Below are 24,632 nucleotides of genomic sequence, written 5' to 3' on the forward strand. Positions count from 1 at the left end.
ATATGTATGTATATACATAAACTATATATATATAAATACACATATATAAAATACACTGTATATACACATCTGTATACATAGTGTATTTTATATATACATATACTATATTATATATACACATATATGTATATATACACATGTATCATATATATATATATATATATATGATACATGTGTATCTTTGTGGGTTCTTCCGAGGATGTTGTAGTCGTAATGATTTGTGCAGTCCTTTGAGACATTTGTGATTTGGGGCTATATAAATAAACATTGATTGATTGATTGATATATATATATATATATATATGTACACACATATACACATTATCTATATATAGATATCTACCATGAACTGATTAACGTGGACCCTGACTTAAACAAGTTGAAAACTGTATTCGGGTGTTAACATTTAGTGGTCAATTGTACAGAATATGTACTGAACTGTGCAATATATTAATAAAAGTATCAATCAATACACATTATATATACGTATATTATATACATATATGTACAGACATACACATTATATATATATACGTTCACTTATACATATATATACACACACATTATATATACACGTGTATATATGGACATATACACATTATGTATATATATACATACACATATACATATATATGTACACACATATACACATTATATATAAGTATACATATATATGTACATACATATACACACATATTATATATAGAGTGCTGTATTATTTATAAATATTTAGCGTTGCTTTATTTTAATTACTCGACCTGCTGGATTTTAAAGACAAGACATTTTTCCAAATAAAATCCATATACCCTTTACTGTAATCAGTGAATGTTCTTTGTTTTAATCTTTCTCTCAGGCATTTGTTGTTCCATTTGATTAAAAGTGCTTATGTTCTTATTGCTCCCTCTGCTGGCCAATCTGAATGCGACATGAAAATAAAAAAAATAAAAAAGCAACAGTATTCCTTGTTTCAACTGATTTATATTGCAGACCCACGTTGAAATGTGAAGTAAAACAAGACAGAATGCAGGTTCTCCATCAGTCACTTAGCATAATGTCAATATGATACAGTGTGTGGACATTACATGTGCGCAAACCAAAGAAGACTACTCACTGGACACGAAGCCTGAGTCATGAGCTGCAAACGTTCTGTTACACTCTTCATAATATTAGTAAAGATTCATGTCATTTACAAGTAAAACCTTTCAACGTCAACAAATACATAAAATAAATATTACAACCAAAATATTCCTCCTTCTTCAAACGATACCAATCAAGCGTGTGAATAAATATTCTCTTTAGGTAATGTAGGAAAATGAAGAATGAAGGAGGATGGTCACAGTGATTGGTTGATCAGCGAAGCTTCTTCACACTCTATACTTCTCCTTGGCGTCCTCGTTCAGTACACAGATGTGCTGTTCAAACACAAACAATTATGACAAGTCATTAAAAGGCACTTTTGGAAGAAAAAAAATGGTGAAACATGCACACTTATATCCTGGGGGCGTCAACAATAAGTCATTAATGTCAATGTGTGAGGAGACTGGACACAGTAACACGTCCTTTGCATGTTTAAATATACAAAACCCAAAACTTGTATTCAATTGAATACTCTGCAAAGACAAGATACTTAACGTTCGTACTGAGAAATGTCGTTATAATTACAGTTGGTCGCTACATCTGTAAGTGCAATTTAAAAATTCTACTATGCATTTATCAACAACACCCAGAAACACTGCCGGCTTCGCTGGGCGCGAGCTCATCTAAGATGGACTGATGCAAAGTGGAAACGTGTTCTGTGGTTTGACCAGTCCACATCTCAAATTGTTTTTGGAAACTGTGGACGTTGTGTCTTCCGGACCAGAGAGGAAAAGAACCATCCGGACTGTTCTAGGTGCGAAAGTGTAAAAGCCAGCATCTTTGATGGTATGGGGGTGTATTAGTGCCCAAGGCATTGGTAACTTACACACCTGTGAAGGCACCATTCATGCTGAAAAGGTAAATACAACGTTATCATGGACGCCCCTGCTTATTTCAGCAAGACAATACAAAGCCACGTGTTACAACAGCGTGGTTTCATAGTAAAAGAGTACAGGTACTAGACTGACTGGACTGTATACTGCAAAAACTGAAATCTAAGTAAGATTAAATATCTCAAATAAGGGTAATATTTGCAAATTTTCAGCCTGATAAGATAATTCTTCCCATTAAGCAGATTTTATGTTGGTGTGTGTTGTTTGTTTTCAGGGTTTTGGTCCTTAATGATCTCATTAAGATATTACAGCTTGTAGCTGAGATGTTATGACCTATATTGAGTAAAACATGCTTGAAACTAGAATATCAAAGCTGTGTCATCAACACTCACAAGTATAAAACTACTTTTTGAAAGTAATTTTTGAAATGTTGAAAGTAAAAAAAAAAAATCATATCATCATGTCAAGATAATGGCAGTAGCATTTACTTAATTTAGGAATATTTTTCAACACATTGAGCAAAAAGGTCTTTTTTTTTCTACAAAGAAAAGTGCACTTGTTATTAGTGACGATATACTTATTTTAAGCTATTATTAGGTTCATTGAAATTAGCTAATTTTACTTGTTTTGGAAAGTCTTGACAAGCCAAATTTTCTTGTTTTATTGGCAAAAATTGTTGCTTCGTTCAAATAAAATACTCCTAATTTTTGTATTTTTTTTCCCTTTGTTTTTGAACACTGACTTTTTGCAGTGTAGTCCAGACCTGTCTCCCATCCATTCATCCATCCATTTGCTACCGCTTATTCCCTTTCTCCCATTGAAAATATATGAAGGCTAAAATAGCAGAAGGGAGATTGTTGAACAACATAAGCTGTACATCAAGCAAGAATGGGGAAATAAATGTGTCACCTCAGTTCCCAAACCTTTAATGAGTGTTTTTAAAAGGAAAGGCCATGTAACACAGTGGTAAAAATGCCTTTTTTTTGCTGCCATTAAATTCTAAATTCATGATTATTTGCAAAAAAAAAAGAAGTTTTTCAGTGTGAACATGAAATATCTTGTCTTTGCAGTCTATTCAATTGAATATAAGTTGAAAAGGATTTGCAAATCATGGTATTTTCTTTTTATTTACCATTTAAATAACGAGACAACTTCACTGCTTTTGGGGTTTATACAATAGTGATCTTTTTGCACTTGCATGGCAATTAAGAATGGTATTAAAGAGTTTTACACCGGAACCTCGATTTGCAAACTTTTAGACTGAGGCAAATGTGTCTCCGTGTGCGAACCGAGTCTCTGTACGAGCGCTTCATTCATAAAAAAAGCCTGCAGACAAAAAGCAGGGCACATAATTTAATTGAGGGGGCGGAGCCATCCCTGTCACTTGCAGCACATGGCAGTGCACTACAAATACTCACTGCCATGTGGGCCTTTTTTTTTTTTCCTGTGTTGCCTTCTGACAAGTTTGTCCATTTTCCTAACTCAATATGAATCTGAAAAACTCAACAGACCAGCTCGGAATGATAAAAGGGGAGTTTTTAAAAAGAGAATATTTGCGAGGAGTACGTTAATGGCGCTCACAGTATTGTATTTAGAATGAGTTGATGTAAACTGTGTTACAAAATGAGAACAAGGAGTGAATAAATAAAACAGCAAGTTTTAATTTTTAGGAGACCGGACTTATCTGAAAAAACTATGCCAGAGCAGACTTGTATCACATGGAGGAGAAGACACTAGCTCTCCTTGAACGGCACAAAAACGTGGGTGAATTATGTTGTTATGTATTATTGATCTATTTAAGTCTCTAAAGATTCACATCAAATATTTCACTCAGAAATATTTGCACATTTTAGTCATTTCTCCAAAAATAATTATTTTAAATCATTGTTGTTATGAATTATTGACCTATTTAAGGCTCCAATTACTTCATATCAAATATTCCACTTTGACATTTTTGGGGGAATATATTTAATATTTTGTGTTTTGCCATAAAAAACAGGGTTTTCATTAACTTAAAAACATTTAAAAAATGTAATAAATGGGTTGTACTTGTATAGCGCTTTTCTACCTTCAAGGTACTCAAAGCGCTTTGACACTACTTCCACATTTACCCATTCACACACACATTCACACACTGATGGAGGGAGCTGCCATGCAAGGCGCCAACCAGCACCCATCAGGAGCAAGGGTGAAGTGTCTTGCTCAGGACACAACGGACGTGACGAGGTTGGTACTAGGTGGGATTTGAACCAGGGACCCTCGGGTTGCGCACGGCCACTCTCCCCACTGCGCCACGCAATACATTTTTTTTAAAACATTTTTCTGTTTAAATTTATGACTTATGTTGAATACTTTTTTACGAGTGGGACCTCTTTGGATCCCCGAGAGTTTTAGTGTGATTTGTTATATTTGTGATTTTATACTGTCATTGCTCATAACATAATTTTGAAGAAACAATTTCGTCACATTAAAAATTCTACTTTGTCATTTATGAGGGGAAATATTGCACATTGAGGTGGCTCGGGCATCTGGTCAGGATGCCACCCGAACGCCTCCCTAGGGAGGTGTTTAGGGCACGTCCAACCGGTAGGAGGCCACGGGGAAGACCCAGGACACGTTGGGAAGACTATGTCTCCCGGCTGGCCTGGGAACGCCTCGGGATCCCCCGGGAAGAGCTGGACGAAGTGGCTGGGGAGAGGGAAGTATGGGCTTGCCTGCTTAGGCTGTTGCCCCCGCGACCCGACCTCAGATAAGCGGAAGATGGATGGAATATTGCACATTTTGTGTGTTATATATTTGTATGTATGTGTGTATGTATATTTACATATATATATATATATATATATATATATATACACACATATATATATATATATATACACACATATATATATATATATATACATATATACATACATATTCACATATATATACACATATATATATATATATATATATCTACACACATACATATATGTGTGTATACATATATATGTATATATACACACACACACACACACTATCCATCAATCAATGGATGTATGTGTGTGTATATATATACACACACACATATATATACATATATGTGTGTGTATATATATACACACACACACACACACACACACACACACAGATACATATATATATACATATATGTATTATACATGTATATACATTATATATACATATATATATATATACACATATACACACACACATATATATACACATATATATATATATATATACACACACACACACACACACACACACACACATACATACTGTCCAAAATATTAATTATTTAAAATCAATGTCTATGAATTATTGACCTATTTAAGGCTTCAATAACTTCACATCAAAAATTCCACTTGGACATTTTTTGCCATTAAAAACTGGGTTTTCTTTAACAAAGGAGCATAACATTTTTTTTTTAAAATTTAAAAAGTAAATGAAACTTCATGTCAACAGATCTCAAGTTTGTTTTTTTAAATGTTTTACTTATTTTTAACATTTTTATGAGTGGGGCCCTTTTGGATCCCCAAGCATTTTAGTGTGACGGTTTTTCTGTTGTTTACTCTTGTAGTGACGTGCTTGTTTAAGGTATGGATTTTTGTGATTTCTGATGGTTTGTGAGGGCACAATTATGGCTTCTACTTCATAAAGTGAAGACTAAAATATGGACTTTAGTCTAGTCTGGAACACATCATTCCCATTTCCATTGTTTCTTGTGGGAACATTTGCTTCACCACACAAACTTTTCCATTTCAGTTCCTAACTCGAGGTTCCACTGTACATTCATGGGAGAAAACCTTTTCACACGAGCTCTGCAGACTTACACTGAGGTCTCTGAAGTACTCGTTGTAGTCCAAGGCGTAGCCCACCAGGAAGGCGTCGGGCACCTCGAAGCCCACGTCTGCAGGAAAGACATCCCGTCAGCGTTACTGATACATGGTATGGATTACACGATATCCCATTAGTATCTGTCCGTAAAGGACATCTCCAGCAGATGATCCCAAGTTGAATAACGACGACACTAAAAGTCTTTCAAAGTGAGAAAATACTCACAGTCCGGTCTATACCCGGAACTCCTGGGAGTCCTCTTCACCAGAAGACTGCAAACAGGAAGTAGATCATGTACACTTTATTATGTACCAACTAGGGTTGTCCTGATACCAATATTTTGGTTCCGGTACCAAAATGCATTTCGATACTTTTCGGTACTTTTCTAAATAAGGGGACCACAAAAATGGCATTATTGGCTTTATTTGAACAAAACATTTTAGGGTACACAAAACAAATGTTTATTATTGTAATTTAGTCCTTAAATAAAATAGTGAACATACTAGACAACTTATCTTTTAGTAGTAAGTCAACAAACAAAGACTCCTAATTAGTCTGCTGACGTATGCAGTAACATATTGTGTCATTTATCTACATACTATTTTGTCAACATTATGAAGGACAAACTGTAAAAAAAATGATTATTAAACTACTTGTTCATTTACTGTTAATATCTGCTTATTTTCAGTTTCAACATGTTCTATCCACACTTCTGTTAAAATGTAATAATCACTTATTCTTCTCTTCCTTGATACTCTACATTAACTTTGGATGATACCACACATTTAGGTATCGATCCGATACCGTGGATCATACATCGGTCGTATTCAAAGTCCTCATGTGTCCGGGGATGTATTTTTTGAGTTTATAAACATAATAGGAATTTATACAAAATGTATAACCAAAAAAATATCGATGTAATCATAGTAGTACCGACTAGCTCTTGTACTTGGTATCATTACAGTGGATGTCAGGCGTAGATCCACCCATGGCATTTGTTCACATTCAGAGGTGGTAGCTTGCGGTTAGCAATGAGCTATTATATCCTCCTACGGTGTGTAGTGAAGCATGTTTGGCTATCACTCGTCCTCCAGTGATAATGATACTTGTACGAAACATTTTACTTTTTATTAAATCAACATAAAAATATACAAGATACACTTTCAATTAGTGCATCAACCCCCCCCCCCCCCCAAAAAAAAACCCCTCCCTCCCCCATTCACACTCATCCACATGCACGCACAAGAAAAGGACGGCGTGGCGCAGTGGGGAGAGTGGCCGTGCGCAACCTGAGCGTCCCTGGTTCAATTCCCACCTAGTCCCAACCTCGTCACGTCCGTTGTGTCCTGAGCAAGACACTTCACCCTTGCTCCTGATGGGTGCTGGTTGGCGCCTTGCATGGCAGCTCCCTCCATCAGTGTGTGAATGTGTGTGTGAATGGGTAAATGTGGAAGTAGTGTCAAAGCGCTTTGAGTACCTTGAAGGTAGAAAAGCGCTATATAAGTACAACCCATTAGTTTCTTTCTGCTACCAAAGTTCTGGTTCCCACAACATATATAGTACAGTCTGCAAGGGACACAGTCCCTGAAACACACACGATTGTGTGTGCCGCCGGTCCACTAACATTATCATGAATTACTATTTTTTATGTAATTGTTTTATATTATTTTTAGGGCTGGGCAACGATTAAAATTTTTTTAAATCGCACTATTTCTCTGATTAATCGCGATTAACTGCATTGTATACGCAAAGCCCAATAATGAATTCAAAAGTAGTGTGTAGTGCACCTTTATTGGAATATTCTCCCACATGAACAAAAGCGCCAAAACATTTGTTGTGCAAACACAATTTAAATCAGTCCTTGTTAAACAGTAGCAGTTAAATAGCATATTTTATGAAAATCAACTCCAAAAATGTAAATACAAACATTTAAGCTTATTGCCACTGCCAGGGTATTTAAGTTATCCTGTTTGTTATGGAAAATAAATATAATCTACATACAAATCACTGAGCCACAATCATAACATCTGAACAGGCAATTTCTGAGGTAACAGCAGAAACATTTTTTTTTATCAGGGATCTTATGTTTAAAAAACCTATATTATAGGTAGTGGGCTGTTTTAGGGAATTTTTGATCAAATTATCCGTAGTAGCAATATTAATAATGTTGTTTATTCTGCGTAGTGCACTTAAAATAATTATGACCATATCTAGGAATTGATATGATGGGAATTTTCAGATTGTTTGCTTGGTGCTTTGATAAACTGAACGCATATACATGGTACTATATTGTGATGTTATGAGCCAGGGAATAAAAGAACTACCCTACCCAGCATGCAACAGGAGTGACGAGCATGCGCAGGTTGTGTCGCCATGACGGCATCTTGTATGTTGTGATATGCACGCTCTGAAAGCGAACGTTAAGAACTCAGCCAACACTCCTGGTCTGCATTATTCATAAATAGACAGACAACACATATACTCCGCTGCTTCACAGGCCGCTGGATGTAGCCGGCAAAGTATTCCCATGCTAGCTAGCCGGTCTAGCAAGCACGCCTCATTCAGTCCAAAACGGCCCGATCTATCCACATCCAGAATTGTCTGGCGGTCGTAAGTGATCCCGGAGTGACCACGCTGTAAGCCAGCCAGGAAATTTGCAGAATTGTCCGGTATTTTTGCCAAATGTTCCATCTTTACCAAGAGCCCCTCCACGCCGGGCGACACCATCTTGTTAAGAAAAGGCGTTAACAAAATAAAAGCATGTAAACAACATACGCAAACGTGCGATAAAATAATTGTCGGCGTTAATAGATTGATGAGTTAACTCACAATTAACGCATTATATTTGTCGCCACGGAGGCCGGGATGGACGTTAACTGGCCATGAGGGTGTTCCAGTGTTACAACTTCACCTTTATCTTCACTTTTTACACCGAAATGCATCCATTCTCCCAAAATATTGCATCCATTCTCCCAAAATATATGTAGCAGTTGCAGCATGGTCACAAGCATCAGTTCTATATCCAGGAAGACCAAGCTATTTTTACAGCATCACAGGAAAGCTCCAGTGCTTCTCTCTCTCTCTGGCAGTAGAGATTAAGTCTTAAGCTGCTACAGAAAGTAAGAGTGTCCATTAGCGTGATGCTCCTACCTCACCACTTTCACCATCTGGGGTCTGCTCTCACTGAGCAGGGAGAGCAGGGTCTGCATGGTCCTGCCCGTCTCCACTATGTCCTTTGGGGAAAGACAAGGTGGCGACTTTTTAAGGACTGACTACTTTTAACCGGATGGAGTCCATCCAGCGTCTTTACCTCCACGATGAGAACGTGCTGCGGTGACAAAAAGGAAGGCGTTCATTAAAGCACACGTACTCCAAAGCTGTTATTTAGACTTGAGCTACAAAGAGGACAGACCTTGCCCGAGAGACTGGACAGCTCATCGCCTCCGATGACTTTGACGCTGTTGCTGGACTTGTCGTTCTGAGGGCGACACCACGCTGTTACAAAGCACTCAACTATACGCTAGAACAGTGGTTCTCAACCTTTTTTTCAGTGATTAGATTAGATTAGATAGTACTTTATTCATTCCGTCAGGAGAGTTCCTTCAGGAAAATTACAATTTTCAGCACAATCCCATTCAAGATCAGACAAACATTACAGGGAGACAGAACAGGATCGCTGACGGGTCTGCCGGCTTCCAGCGCCCCTTACAAAAAAAGATGAGATACAGGTAAACAAGGGGGGGAATAGAAGATTAAAATGAAATATAAAAAAAAATCGGTTTTAGCCTGGGCCTTGGAGAGGGGGTGCAGACGGAGGCCAAGGGGAAAAAAAAATAAATACAACAACTCATAGCCATAGTACACATCCCTCTTCCATGTGTGTAAGTGATGTACCCCCTGTGAAATGTTTTTTAATTCAAGTACCCCCTAATCCAGGGGTAGGGAACCTATGGTTCTAGAGCCAGATGTGGCTCTTTGGATGACTGCATCTGGCTCTCGGATAAATCTGAGCAGACATCGCTTAACACGATAAGTAAAGAATAATTCCACTTGTAATCAGTGTTAAAAATAACGTTCAAAATATAAAACACTCATGCTTTTTTATGTTCAAGCAGTTGCATTAATGGTAAGAAGTCATTTATTTATTATTGGTTAATGTGGGGCTTGCCCTCCTGAGGGTTCTTCAGACCACCAAGCGCCGACATGAGAGCCTGTTTCAGGGTTACAATATTGTTTTATTTTTCAAAAAGTCTCTCAGTTCCTTTCCAGCAATTGTATTTTTCTCTTTTGTTCTCGCTTGCGCTCTGGCTCCAGCCCCAACCCCGTCTCTCCTCCTGGCTGCTGCTTAAAACAGGTGATTAGATAACAAGGCCCAGGTTGGCCTTTTGCGCACCTGTCGCTGATTTTGAGGCCGTTCCTGGCACACCCCGCTTCGCTGCAGGCCTGCAGGCCACGCCCCCCTACACAATTCGCTTCATAATAACGATTTTATTACAAAGAGTAAGAGACCTATTATACTCTAGAAATGTTGGTCTTACTTAAAAAGGCACGCTTTTGGTTGTGTTCAGTGTTCAAAAAATATTTTATGGCTCTCGCGTAAAAATGTTTTGAAATATTTGGCTTCTTGGCTCTATCAGCCAAAAAGGTTCCCGACCCCTGTCCTAATCAGTTCAAAGCATTTTTGGTTGGAAAAAAAAAATGAAGTAAAATACAGCACTATGTCATCAGTTTCTGATTTATTAAATTGTATAACAGTGAAAAATATTGCTCATTGGTAGCGGTCTTTCTTGAACTATTTGTAAAAAAAGATATAAAAATAACCATAAACTTGTTGAAAAATAAACAAGTGATTCAATTATAAATAAAGATTTCTACACATAAAAGTAATCAACTTAAAGTGCCCTCTTTGGGGATTGTAATAGAGATCCATCAACTTTATTCTAAACATTTCTTCTCAAAAAAATAAATCTTTAACATCAATATTTGTGGAACATGTCCACAAAAAATCTGTCTGTCAACACTGAATATTGCATTGTTGTATATTTTTTTTCACAGTTTATAAACTTACATTATTATATTGTTGAAGTATTATTCAATAAATATATTTATAAAGGATTATTGAATTTTTGCTATTTTTAGAACATTTTAAAAAAATCTCACGTACCCCCTGGCATACCTTCAAGTACCCCCATTTGAGAACCACTGCGCTAGAACTTAGGAGTGAAGTGAATTATATTTATATAGCGCTTTTCTCTAGTGACTCAAAGCGCTTTTACATAGCGAAACCCAATATCTAATTTACATTTAAACCAGTGTGGGTAAAGTGTCTTGCCCAAGGACACAACGGCAGTGAGTAGGACGGCGGAAGCGGGGATCGAACCTGGAACCCTCGAGTTGCTGGCACGGCCACTCTACCAACCGAGCTAAGCCGCAATATACCGGTCATTTCCAGCTAAGTGGAAATGGCGCGAGTTGTCAGCTCGCAATTAGTGTTAGTTGCTAGCTGGTTGCCATCCAGCGATTGGCACACCATTTTCCAGCTCATAATTACTGGCGCTGGTTGTTAGATAGCAATTAGCGCGCCAGTTGCAAGCCGGAAATTTGCGGCGCTAGTTGATTGGCAACACTAAATGGTCCCTAGTGTGTGAAAGTTGTCTATCTGCGTTGGCCCTGTGATGAGGTGGCGACTTGTCCAGGGTCGACCCCCGCCTTCCCCCCGACTCCAGCACCCCACTGCGACCACAAAAGGGACAAGCGGTAGGAAATGGATGGATGGATAGTTGACAGCAAGCAATGAGCACACCAGTTCCCACCTAGCCTTTATTGGTGCTAGTTGTTAGATAGCAATTAGTGTTAGTTGCTAACTAGCAGTTAGCACCGCTAGTTGCCATGCAGCGATTAGCACACCATTTGCCAGTTAGCAATTGCCAGCTTGTTATTAGTGGCGCTGATTGTTGGATAGCAATTAGCCCGCCAGTTGCCAGCCAGCAATAAGCACACCAGTTCCAACCTAGCCCTTATTGGTGCTAGTTTTTAGATAGCAATTAGCCCGCCAGTTGCCAGCCAGCAATAAGCACACCAGTTCCAACCTAGCTCTTATTGGTGCTAGTTTTTAGATAGCAATTAGCACGCCAGTTGCCAGCCAGAATTTAGCACGTCAATTGCTTGTTTTCAGCTAGTAACTAGCATGCTAACTGACAGCTAGCGATTAACACCCTATTTGCCAGCCAGCTATTAACGCATTAGTTGCCAGCTAGGAATTAGTGTCACTGGTTGCCAGCCAGCGATTAGTGCCACTAGTTACCAGCTATTGATTAGCACCACTATTTATCATCCAGCGATTACCACACAATTTACCAGCTCATAATTAGTGGCGCTGGTTGTAAGATAGCAATTAGCGCGCCAGTTGCCAGCCAGCAATTAGCTGCACTTGTTGACAGCTAGCAATAAGCACACCAGTTCCAACCTAGCTCTTATTGGTGCTAGTTTTTAGATAGCAATTAGCACGCCAGTTGCCAGCCAGAATTTAGCACGTCAATTGCTTGTTGTCAGCTAGTAACTAGCATGCTAATTGACAGCTAGCGATTAACACCCTATTTGCCAGCCAGCTATTAACGCATTAGTTGCCAGCTAGGGATTAGTGTCACTGGTTGCCAGCCAGCGATTAGTGCCACTAGTTACCAGCTATTGATTAGCACCACTATTTATCATCCAGCGATTAGCACACCATTTGCCAACTCATAATTAGTGGCGCTGGTTGTAAGATAGCAATTAGCGCGCCAGTTGCCAGCCAGCAATTAGCTGCACTTGTTGACAGCTAGCAATAAGCACACCAGTCCCCACCTAGCTCTTATTGGTGCTAGTTTTTAGATAGCAATTAGCACGCCAGTTGCCAGCCAGAATTTAGCACGTCAATTGCTTGTTTTCAGCTAGTAACTAGCATGCTAACTGACAGCTAGCGATTAACACCCTATTTGCCAGCCAGCTATTAACGCATTAGTTGCCAGCTAGGGATTAGTGTCACTGGTTGCCAGCCAGCGATTAGTGCCACTAGTTACCAGCTATTGATTAGCACCACTATTTATCATCCAGCGATTAGCACACAATTTGCCAACTCATAATTAGTGGCGCTGGTTGTAAGATAGATATTAGCGCGCCAGTTGCCAGCCAGCAATTAGCTGCACTTGTTGACAGCTAGCAATAAGCACACCAGTCCCCATCTAGCTCTTATTGGTGCTAGTTTTTAGATAGCAATTAGCACGCCAGTTGCCAGCCAGAATTTAGCACGTCAATTGCTTGTCAGCTAGTAACTAGCGTGCTAATTGCCAGCTAGCGATTAACACCCTATTTGCCAGCCAGCTATTAACGCATTAGTTGCCAGCTAGGAATTAGTGTCACTGGTTGCCAGCCAGCGATTAGTGCCACTAGTTACCAGCTATTGATTAGCACCACTATTTATCATCCAGCGATTAGCACACAATTTGCCAACTCATAATTAGTGGCGCTGGTTGTAAGATAGCAATTAGCGCGCCAGTTGCCAGCCAGCAATTAGCTGCACTTGTTGACAGCTAGCAATAAGCACACCAGTTCCCACCTAGCCCTTATTGGAGCTAGTTGTTAAATAGCAATTAGTGTTAGTGGCTAGCTAGCAGTTAGCACCGCTAGTTGTCATGCAACGATTAGCACACCATTCGTCAGCTCATAATTAGTGGCGCTGGTTGTTGGATAGCAATTAGCGCGCCAGTTGCCAGCCAGCAATTTGCGGCACTAGTTGACAGCTAGCAATAAGCATACCAGTTCCCACCTAGCCCTTATTGGTGCTAGTTTTTAGATAGCAATTAGCACACCGGTTACCAGCCAGAATTTAGCACGTCAATTGCTTGTTGTCAGCAAGTATCTAGCGTGCTAATTGCCAGCTAGCGATTAACACCCTATTTGCCAGCCAGCTATTAACGCATTAGTTGCCAGCTAGGAATTAGTGTCACTGGTTGCCAGCCAGCGATTAGTGCCACTAGTTATCAGCTATTGATTAGCACCACTATTTATCATCCAGCGATTAGCACACAATTTGCCAACTCATAATTAGTGGCGCTGGTTGTAAGATAGCAATTAGCGCGCCAGTTGCCAGCCAGCAATTAGCTGCACTTGTTGACAGCTAGCAATAATCACACCAGTCCCCACCTAGCTCTTATTGGTGCTAGTTTTTAGATAGCAATTAGCACGCCAGTTGCCAGCCAGAATTTAGCACGTCAATTGCTTGTTGTCAGCTAGTAACTAGCATGCTAATTGACAGCTAGCGATTAACACCCTATTTGCCAGCCAGCTATTAACGCATTAGTTGCCAGCTATGAATTAGTGTCACTGGTTGCCAGCCAGCGATTAGTGCCACTAGTTACCAGTTATTGCTTAGCACCACTATTTATCATCCAGCGATTAGCACACCATTTGCCAACTCATAATTAGTGGCGATGGTTGTAAGATAGCAATTAGCGCGCCAGTTGCCAGCCAGCAATTAGCTACACTTGTTGACAGCTAGCAATAAGCACACCAGTTCCCACATAGCCCTTATTGGAGCTACTTGTTAAATAGCAATTAGTGTTAGTGGCTAGCTACCAGTTAGCACCGCTAGTTGTCATGCAACGATTAGCACACCATTTGCCAGCTCATAATTAGTGGCGCTGGTTGTTGGATAGCAATTAGCCCGCCAGTTGCCAGCCAGCAATTTGTGGCACTAGTTGACAGCTAGCAATAAGCACACCAGTTCCAATCTAGCCTTCATTTGTGCTAGTTGTTAGATAGCAATTAGCACACCAGTTGCCAGCCAGAATTTAGCACGTCAATTGCTTGTTGTCAGCTAGTAACTAGCATGCTAATTGACAGCTAGCGATTAACACCCTATTTGCCAGCCAGCTATTAACGCATTAGTTGCCAGCTAGGAATTAGTGTCACTGGTTGCCAGCCAGCGATTAGTGCCACTAGTTACCAGCTATTGATTAGCACCACTATTTATCATCCAGCGATTAGCACACAATTTGCCAACTCATAATTAGTGGCGCTGGTTGTAAGATAGCAATTAGCGCGCCAGTTACCAGCCAGCAATTAGCTGCACTTGTTGACAGCTAGCAATAAGCACACCAGTTCCCACCTAGCCCTTATTGGAGCTAGTTGTTAAATCGCAATTAGTGTTAGTGGCTAGCTAGCAGTTAGCACCGCTAGTTGTCATGCAACGATTAGCACACCATTTGCCAGCTCATAATTAGTGGCGCTGGTTGTTGGATAGCAATTAGCCCGCCAGTTGCCAGCCAGCAATTTGTGGCACTAGTTGACAGCTAGCAATAAGCACACCAGTTCCAACCTATCCCTCATTGGTGCTAGTTGTTAGATAGCAATTAGCACGCCAGTTACCAGCCAGAATTTAGCACGTCAATTGCTTGTTGTCAGCTAGTAACTAGCGTGCTAATTGCCAGCCAGCGATTAACGCATTAGTTGCCATCCAAGGATTGGTGCCACTGGTTGCCAGCCAGCGATAATTGACACAAGTTACCAGCTAGTGATTAGCGCTGCTATTTGTTAGATAGCAACTAGCAATTAGCGCACTAGTTGCCAGCTAGCATTTAAAAGCACAGGAAAACGTTGAAGACCCCTCCCTTCATTACGGCAAAGAAAGCCACACATGAAATCTTCTTCAGCATTGAAATGAGCCAGAATTGGGGGGCGGGGTCTTACTTGGCCCCCGCCTCGCCGCCAGGCGTCCCAATACTTTTGTTAATGTTATACGGCAAGTAACAGTGGTAAACGATGGTGGCTCATGGGAGATTGGTAAGACCATTCAGCGTGTCTTTATGCCACAACAACCGTCCAATCAGCATCTGCGTTGTTCACCAAGCCCCGCCCCCCCAAGCAGCCTTAATGGCCTCGCTGGCACGCTGTGAGACTCTCTGCCAATCTGCCAACTCACGCTGTAGCTCTTCACTCTGATGAAGTCCACCGTCAGCGGCACCGATTTATCGCTGTTCTGGTTCAGCGCCTTGATGTAGTCCAGCAGGTCGGCGAAGAACTTGTAGCCGCCCTTCAGCACGCACAGAGCCACGATGTGGTGGCCCCCCATGTCACGGACGATGTCGCGGGCCAAGCGCTCGGTCCTGCAGCACAGATGGAAACATTCATGAGCTACGGGCGCTCGACATGTGCTTTGAAGTGCACTTAGGTGGCACACTTCTTGCACTGTGTACTGACAGCACTTTTATTGTGTTGAGACCTTTCTTCAGAAATCTAGAATGATAGACTACTGCGACTCACTTCTTTGTCGGGATCCCCAGCGGGAAAATCCAGAAGCTGCGGTACTTACGGAATAGTGCTGCTAGGATCCTGATGGGAGCGCGGAAATACGACCACATCACACCAGTTCTCAAATCCCTTCACTGGCTTCCTGTTCCACTCGGGATTGAATACAAAGTCTTCCTGCTAACGGAAACTGCCCCCCCCACCCCCCCACCCACCTCAAAAAACTGCTAACCTCCTCCAGCCTCCGAGGACAAAGCTACGAACAAACGCTCTCCCTGACCACCTGAGGGCACCACAGACTGTGGATGCTTTTAAAAAAGGCTTAAAACCCTCCTTTTAAAAAAAAACAAAAAAAACTTTTTTTAGATATACGCGTGCTAGTTCTAGCTATTAGGCTGTTCTCGTTTTTATTATCTTTTTTTAATACACTGTAGCACTTTGCTCAATGTAAAGTGCTTTTTACAAATAAAATCTATTATTATTATTATTAAATCACCATGTAATCAAAGAGTGTTGCATTTTCATTTCCATTATCTCATGCACTCCGAACCATTATTCAAGTCGAACTATTAGCTGTAACATTTTAATACTTTATCATAATAATGCATCCGTTTTCTTCCGCTTGTCCCTCTCATGCTTTGCAAGAGAAGTATCGTTATAACATTTTTGATCCCAATATTTGAGCTTTGACACACTTGAGTTAACGTAATTTGTGATTACATGAGTGTATATATATTTTTTCTCTCAAAACAGAAAGAATGATTACATTTGGTGAGAAAAGTTACAGTACTTTATTGATACATATTACTTCCAGGTTTTCCAGGGCCAAATAAAATGAAGTGGCGGGCCACAACTCAGTGGCCTAGTGCAGTGGTTCTCAACCTTTTTTCAGTGATGTACCCCCTGTGAACATTTTATTAATTCAAGTACCCCCTAATCAGAGCAAAGCATTGAGAGATAAATAAGTAAAATACAGCACTATGTCATCAGTCTCTGATTTATTAAATGATAAATGGGTTGTACTCGTATAGCGCTTTTCTACCTTCAAGGTACTCAAAGCGCTTTGACACTACTTCCACATTTACACACTGATGGAGGGAGCTGCCATGCAAGGCGCTAACCAGCACCCATCAGGAGCAAGGGTGAAGTGTCTTGCTCAAGGACACAACGGACGTGACGAGACTGGTACTAAGTGGGGATTGAACCAGGGACCCTCGGGTTGCGCACGGCCACTCTTCCACTGCGCCACGCCATCCCCCGTATTAAATTGTATAACAGTGCAAAATATTGCTCATTTGTAGTGGTCTTTCTTGAACTATTTGGAAAAAAAAGACATAAAAATAACTACAAATTTGTTGAAAAATAAACAAGTGATTCAATGATAAATAAAGATTTCTACACATAGAAGTAATCATCAACTTAAAGTGCCCTCTTTGGGGATTGTAATAGAGATCCACCAGGATTCATGAACTTATTCTAAACAAAAAAAAATAAATCTTTAACATCAATATTTATGACACATATCCACAAAAAAATCTAGCTGTCAACACTGAATATTGCATTGTTGCATTTCTTTTCATAGCTCGGTTGGTAGAGTGGCCGTGCCAGCAACTTGAGGGTTGCAGGTTCGATTCCCGCTCGTGCCATCCTAGTTACTGCCGTTGTGTCCTTGGGCAAGACACTTGACCCACCTGCTCCCAGTGCCACCCACACTGGTTTAATTGTAACTTAGATATTGGGTGTCACTATGTAAAGCGCTTTGAGTCACTTGAGAAAAGCGCTATATAAATATAATTCACTTCACACTTCACAGTTTATGAACTTACATTCATATTTTGTTGAAGTATTATTCAATAAATATATTTATTAAGGATTTTTGAATATTTGCTATTTTTAGAATATTTTTTAAAAATCACACGTACCCCCATTTGAGAACCACTGGCCTAATGGTTAGAGTGTCCGCCCTGAAATCGGTAGGTTGGTAGTTCAAACCCCGGCCGAGTCATACCAAAGACTATAAAAAATGGGACCCATTGCCTCCCTGCTTGGCACTCAGCATCAAGGGTTGGAATTGGGGTTTAAATCACCATAAATGATTCCCGGGCGTGGTCACCCCTGCTGCTCACTGCTCCCCTCACCTCCCAGGGAGTGATCAAGGGGATGGGTCAAATGCAGAGGACAGATTTCACCACACCTAGTGTGTGTGTGACAATCATTGGTACTTTAATTTTACTTTAAACATCTGGCTCCCGGGCCTTGAGTTTGACACCTGTGCCCTTCGTGCTTTATTCGGCTGCTATAGTCCCTTCCCATCCAAACTCCTTCAGCGGCCATCGTGTGATAACCACCAAAGGGATTTGAAAAGCCAATTTAGCCATGAAAAGATGCGAGGGATGACAATTTCTTGCCAGCTCACCTGTCCATGATGAGTCCATGAGGAATGATCACCTTGTCCAGATCCGTCTCGTAATGTCTGGGCACGCAGAAAAGGTCCAAGTCGTAGCCCTTCTCGTCGTCGGCGATCTGGAAGACGACAAATAGGTGGTGACGTCGGTCCGACTGAAACATCCCAACACACTCCTGTCCTCTAGGTGGCGGCACAGTGCAACAACCAAGTCTATTGTGCGCCAACTGCTGATTGATTAATTGATTGAAACTTCCATCCATCCCATCCATCCATTTTCTACCGTTTATTCCCTTTCGGGGTCGCGGGGGGCATTGGCGCCTATCTCAGCTACAATCGGGCGGAAGGCGGGGTACACCCTGGACAAGTCGCCACCTCATCGCAGGGCCAACACAGATAGACAGACAACATTCCCACTCGCATTCACACACTAGGGCCAATTTAGTGTTGCCAATCAACCTATCCACAGGTGCATGTTTTTGGAGGTGGGAGGAAGCCGGAGTACCCGGAGGGAACCCACGCATTCACGGGGAGAACATGCAAACTCCACACAGAAAGATCCCGAGCCTGGATTTGAACCCAGGACTGCAGGACCTTCGTATTGTGAGGCAGACACACTAACCCCTCTGCCACCGTGAAGCCCTGATTGAAACTTGTATTAGTATATTGCACAGTACAGTACATCTTCCGTACAATTGACCACTAAATGGTAACACCCCAATAAGTTTTTCAACTTGTTTAAGTCAGGGTTCGCGTTAATCAATTCATGATGTAGTGCAGGTTGTCGGGAACCTTTTTGGCTGAGAGAGCCAAAAAGACAAATATTTTAAAATGTATTTCCATAAGAGCCATATAATTTTTTTTTTTTAACTGAACACAACTAAACACGTGCATTTTTAAGTAAGACCAACATTTCTAGAGTATAGTAGGTATCTTATTCTTTGTAATAACATTGTTATTCTGAAGATAACTGTGGCGGGGGCGTGGACTGCGGGCCTGCAGCAAACTGGGGTGTGCCAGGACCGGCCTCGAAATCAGCGAGAGCTGCGTAGATGGCCCACCTGAGCCTTGTTATCTAATCACCTGTCGCTCTGTTATTAGCAGCAGCCAGGAGGAGAGACGGGGTTGGAACTGGAGCCAGAGCGCGAGCGAGAGCGAAAGAGAAAAATACAATTGCTGGAAAGCAACTGAGAGACTTATTGAAAAATAAAACAATATTCTAACCCTGAAACAGGCTTTCATGTCGGTGCTTGGTGGTCTGAAGAACCCCCAGGATGGGAAGCCCCACACTAACCAATAATAAATAAATAACTTCTTACCATTAACGCAACTTCTTGATCAGGTGTGGTAGAAAACGGATGGATGGATTAAAAATGCATGAGAATGTTTTATATTTTGAACGTTATTTTTAACACTGTAATGACAAGTGGAATTATTAATTACACCTCTGTTAAGCGATGTCAGCTCAGATTTATCCTAAAGCCAGATGCAGTCATCAAAAGAGCCACATCTGGCTCGCGAGCCATAGGTTCCCTACCCCTGATGTAGTGGGTCGCTGGCCCATATCAGTGAAAGTGCATCAAAACAGCATCCAACTACTAGATATTATTTTGGATGATTTTAATAGCAACGCTAGCTTGAGGGGAAAACAGAATCTCTGCCCTACATGATAGACATCACAAAGTTGACTAAAAGTGCAATAACCATAGGGCAGGGGTCGGCAACCCAGTGTCTCTGAGGGAAGCCTTGTTTCTCGATCAAGCGAAGTGAAGGCAGCCGATCGGGCCGGGATGAGCTTTTTTACCCCCTTCTCCACGGTGGAAGCAAGAGAGTCCGCAGCTGGCTCTTTGACAGGTGCACGAGGAACGACGCAAGCTCCGCTCATGTCTACGGTAAGAGCCGACCTATTACCATAATTTTCTCACCAAAACCTGCCGGTTGACATGTGGTAGAGAACCATGTTCGCTTGACCGCTCTGTTCCATAGTAAAGCTTCACCTTCGGGAATGTAAACAAAGAAACACCAGCTGTGTTTGTGTTGCTAAAGCCGGCCGCAATACACCGCTTTCCACCTACAGGTTTCTTCTTTGTAGTCTCCATTATTAATTGAACAAATTGCAAAAGATTCAGCAACACAGATGTCCAGAATACTATGGAATTATGCGATTAAAGCAGACGACTTATAGCTGGGATCAGGCTGAAACAAAATGTCCGCTAAAATCCGTGACGTCACGCGCCATCATTCCTATGCGTTGTTTTCAACAGGATACTTTGCGCAAAATTTTAAATTGCAATTTAGTAAAATAAAAAGGCCGTATTGGCATGTGTTGCAATGTTAATATTTCATCATTGATATATAAACTATCAGACTGCGTGGTCGCTAGTAGTGGGTTTCAGTAGGCCTCTAAAGTACGGATCAAATTTGGCTTGTTTCAATTAAATTGAGTCAGGCAGTGAGAGAGACTACTATTGTTTAGTTGACTAGCTAGGTCAGGGGTGCCCACACTTTTTCATCAGGCGAGCTACTTTTCAATTGACCAACTCGAGGGGATCTACCTCATTTATATATATCATTTATATTTATTTATTTATGAAAGAGACATTTTTGTAAACAAGTTAAATGTGTTTAACGATAATACAAGCATGTGTAACACATATAGATGTCTTTCTTTCACAAAGACAAGAATATAAGTTGGTGTATTACCTGATTCTGATGACTTGCATTAATTGGAATCAGACAGTAATGATGATAACGTCCACATTTTCAAATGGAGGAGAAAAAAAGTTGTCCTTTCTGTACAATACCACATGAAAGTGGTTGGTTTTTGGCATCTAATTCATCCAGCTTCCATACACTTTACAAGAAAAACATTGGCGGCAAATTCCGTAGCTTGCTTGATTGACATTCACGGCACCCGAGGGTCTTGTGAGATGACGCTGGCTGCTGCCAGTTCATTATTATGAAAAAATGACAGAGAGGAAGGCGAGAAACACTTTTTATTTCAACAGACTTTCGCGCCGTCCCTTCCGTCAAAACTCTAAAGGCCGACTGCACATTTCCTATCTTCACAATAAAAGCCCTGCTTCATGCTGCCTGCGCTAACAAAATAAGAGTCTCGGAAAGCTGGCGTGCACAAGTGATGTGCACGCCAGCTTTCTGAGGGATCGCTTGTGCACGCCAGTTTTCCCAGACTCTGTATTTAGTTAGCGCAGGCAGCATGAAGCAGGGCTTTTATTGTGAAGATAGGAAATGTGCAGTCGGCCTTTAGAGTTTTGACGGAAGGTACGGCGCGAGAGTCTGTTGAAATAAAAAGTGTTTCTCGCCTTCCTCTCGGTCATATTTTCATAATAATGATCTTGCAGCAGCCAGCGTCATCTCACAAGACCCTCCGGTACCGTGAATGTCATTTAAGTGACGTCTTGGTGAAGATTGATGATCACTAATTTTTAGGTCTATTTTTTTTAAAAGCCTGGCTGGAGATCAACTGATACACCCCCCGCGGTCGACTGGTAGCTCGCGATCGACGTAATGGGCACCCCTGAGCTAGGTTGACCGCCATTTTTATATAAAAACATATAAAAGATTAGGATGAATTAAAGGCCTACTGAAAGCCACTACTAGCGACCATGCAGTCTGATAGTTTGTATATCAATGATGAAATATTAACATTGCAACACATGCCAATACGGCCTTTTTAGTTTACTAAATTGCATTTTTTAATTTCCTGCGAGGTATCCTGTTGAAAACGTCGCGGAATGATGACGCGTGCGCGTGACGTTATTGGTTGGAGGGGACATATTACCCCAGTACCACTCACAGCTAAAACTCGTCTCTTTTCACCGCATAATTACACAGTATTTTGGACTTCTGTGTTGCTGAATCTTTTGCTATTTGTTCAATTAATAATGGAGACGTCAAAGAAGAATGCTGTTGGCGGAAAGCGGTGGATTGCAGCTGCCGTTAGCAAAACAAACACAGCCGGTGTTCCTTTGTTTGTTGTGAAGCTTTAACACAGAGCGGTCAAGCGAACGTGTTTCTCTACCACATGTCAACCAGCTAGTTTTTGGATGGGAAAATTGTGATATTACCAGAGACTTGAGCAGATTATGCGACCTCCTCCTGCAGCTGTCAAAGAGACACCTGTGATCTTGGTTCCTCCATTGGCTTCTCCTTCAGAGACACTGGCCGTCACCCCAGCCCTCCGACTTTCATGTATGACTTTATAATCTCACTAAAACACTTTTAACACAATAAGCTGATAAGGGTTTTTCCAGAATTATCCTATTAAATGTGTCGCCTGGAGCTGTCGCCGTTTCTTTTTTTTTTGTGCTTCACTCTAACTTTCCTCGTCCACGAATCTTTCATCCTCGCTCAAATTAACGGGGAAATCGTCGCTTTCTCGGTCGGAATCGCTCTCGCTGATTGTAAACAATGTGCGGATGCGAGGAGCTCTACAACCCGTGACGTCACGCGCACATCATCCGCTACTTCCGGTACAGGCAAGGCTTTTTTTATTAGCGACCAAAAGTTGCAAACTTTATCGTCTACTAAATCCTTTCAGCAAAAATATGTCAATATCGCAAAATGATCAAGTATGACACATAGAATGGACCTGCTTTCCCCGTTTAAATAAGAAAATCTCATTTCAGTGGGCTTTTAAATTGAGTCAGGCAGTGAGAGAGACTACTATTGTTTAGTCGACTAGCTAGGTTCACCGCCATTTTTATATCAAAGCATATATAAAAAAATTGAATTAAATCCACAAAAGTGCGACCAATGGCGCCTTGGCAACATGTCAACACCCCAGCCGCATAACCACCTGTTTACGTCTCACCACTAAACTCCACACATTGACAAAGGTAACTCATTAATGACAACATTAGCTGAATGAGTAATAATGGTCCTCGTAGTTCTCCACCACCCACCCAAAATACTTCATAAGTCGCCCGAGTAAACACGTCTTAAATATATCCGTCCTCACCTCCAGGTAGGACGCCATGTCTGCCCCGGTGTCTCACAGACCGAGCCCAGGACTCATGCTGCGTGGTCGGCGTGGTGGTGGTGATGATGAAGGTGGGGGTGGTGGTGGTGATGATGAAGGTGGGGGCGGGTGGTGTCGCTCCTCCGGCGGGAGTTAAGCCGGTTACGTCAGGATCCACTTTCCCTGCCTAATAATAATCTGATCTGGACAACTCAGGAGACGACTAATTGTTCTGTTTTTAAAGGAGAGGCTGCAGATTACGCAGGTAAAAAAAAAAAAAAAAAAAGTAAAAGATCTAATGCACTCTCGTTGCCTTTATATCATGCTCGTCATGCTTTTATAATATCTTTTTTTTTTTTTAAGGCCTACTGAAATGAAATTTTCTTATTTAAACGGGGATAGCAGGTCCATTCTATGTGTCATACTTGATCATTTCGCGATATTGCCATATTTTTGCTGAAAGGATTTAGTAGACAACGTCCACAATAAAGTTTGCGACTTTTGGTCGCTAATAAAAAAAAAAGCCTTGCCTGTACCGGAAGTAGCAGACGATGTGCGCGTGACGTCACGGGTTGTGGAGCGCCTCACATCTGAACATTGTTTACAATCATGGCCACCAGCAGCGAGAGCGATCCGGACCGAGAAAGCGACGATTTCCCCATTAATTTGAGCGAGGATGAAAGTTTCGTGGATGAGGAAAGTGAGAGTGAAGGACTAGAACAGGGGTGTCAAACTCAAATACAGAGAGAGCCAAAAATTTTAACGGAACAAAGCCACGGGCCAAGGTTGAACAAATTAACCATCAATCAATCAATCAATGTTTATTTATATAGCCCCAAATCACAAATGTCCCAAAGGACTGCACAAATCATTACGACTACAACATCCTCGGAAGAACCCACATTGCAACACCTGCCAATACTTGCCAATTAACCTTTTAATAGGGCAAGTTTTGCATTAAATATTGAACAAGCAAGGCTTATATAACTTTAGTGACATATAAAATCCAGTTTCAAATAATAATAATTAAAAGAATATCAATGGCATATCAAATTAAATTTAAATAAAAATGTCATGTCTTTTTTTTCTATTTGCAATCTTCTGAGGTAAATATCATTTTTTTTCCACAAGCTAATAATACATTTGAAAA

At 41.0% G+C, this 24,632-nt stretch overlaps 1 protein-coding gene across 1 annotated transcript; it reads right to left on the bottom strand.

The window, feature by feature from the left end:
* Positions 1–958: 958 nt before the first annotated feature.
* On the bottom strand, positions 959–23,671 carry hprt1l (hypoxanthine phosphoribosyltransferase 1, like). The gene is made up of 9 exons (XM_061896230.1): positions 23,483–23,671; positions 18,514–18,620; positions 15,772–15,955; positions 9,226–9,291; positions 9,124–9,141; positions 8,964–9,046; positions 6,039–6,085; positions 5,810–5,886; positions 959–1,412 (listed from the first exon to the last, which is right to left on the bottom strand). The coding sequence occupies exons 1-9, from the start codon at positions 23,498–23,500 to the stop codon at positions 1,365–1,367; spliced, it is 648 nt and encodes a 215-aa protein (XP_061752214.1). The 5' UTR covers positions 23,501–23,671; the 3' UTR covers positions 959–1,364.
* Positions 23,672–24,632: the final 961 nt, after the last annotated feature.

The sequence above is a fragment of the Nerophis ophidion genome, linkage group LG03 (assembly GCF_033978795.1).
Source record: "Nerophis ophidion isolate RoL-2023_Sa linkage group LG03, RoL_Noph_v1.0, whole genome shotgun sequence".
Lineage (NCBI taxonomy): Eukaryota > Metazoa > Chordata > Actinopteri > Syngnathiformes > Syngnathidae > Nerophis > Nerophis ophidion.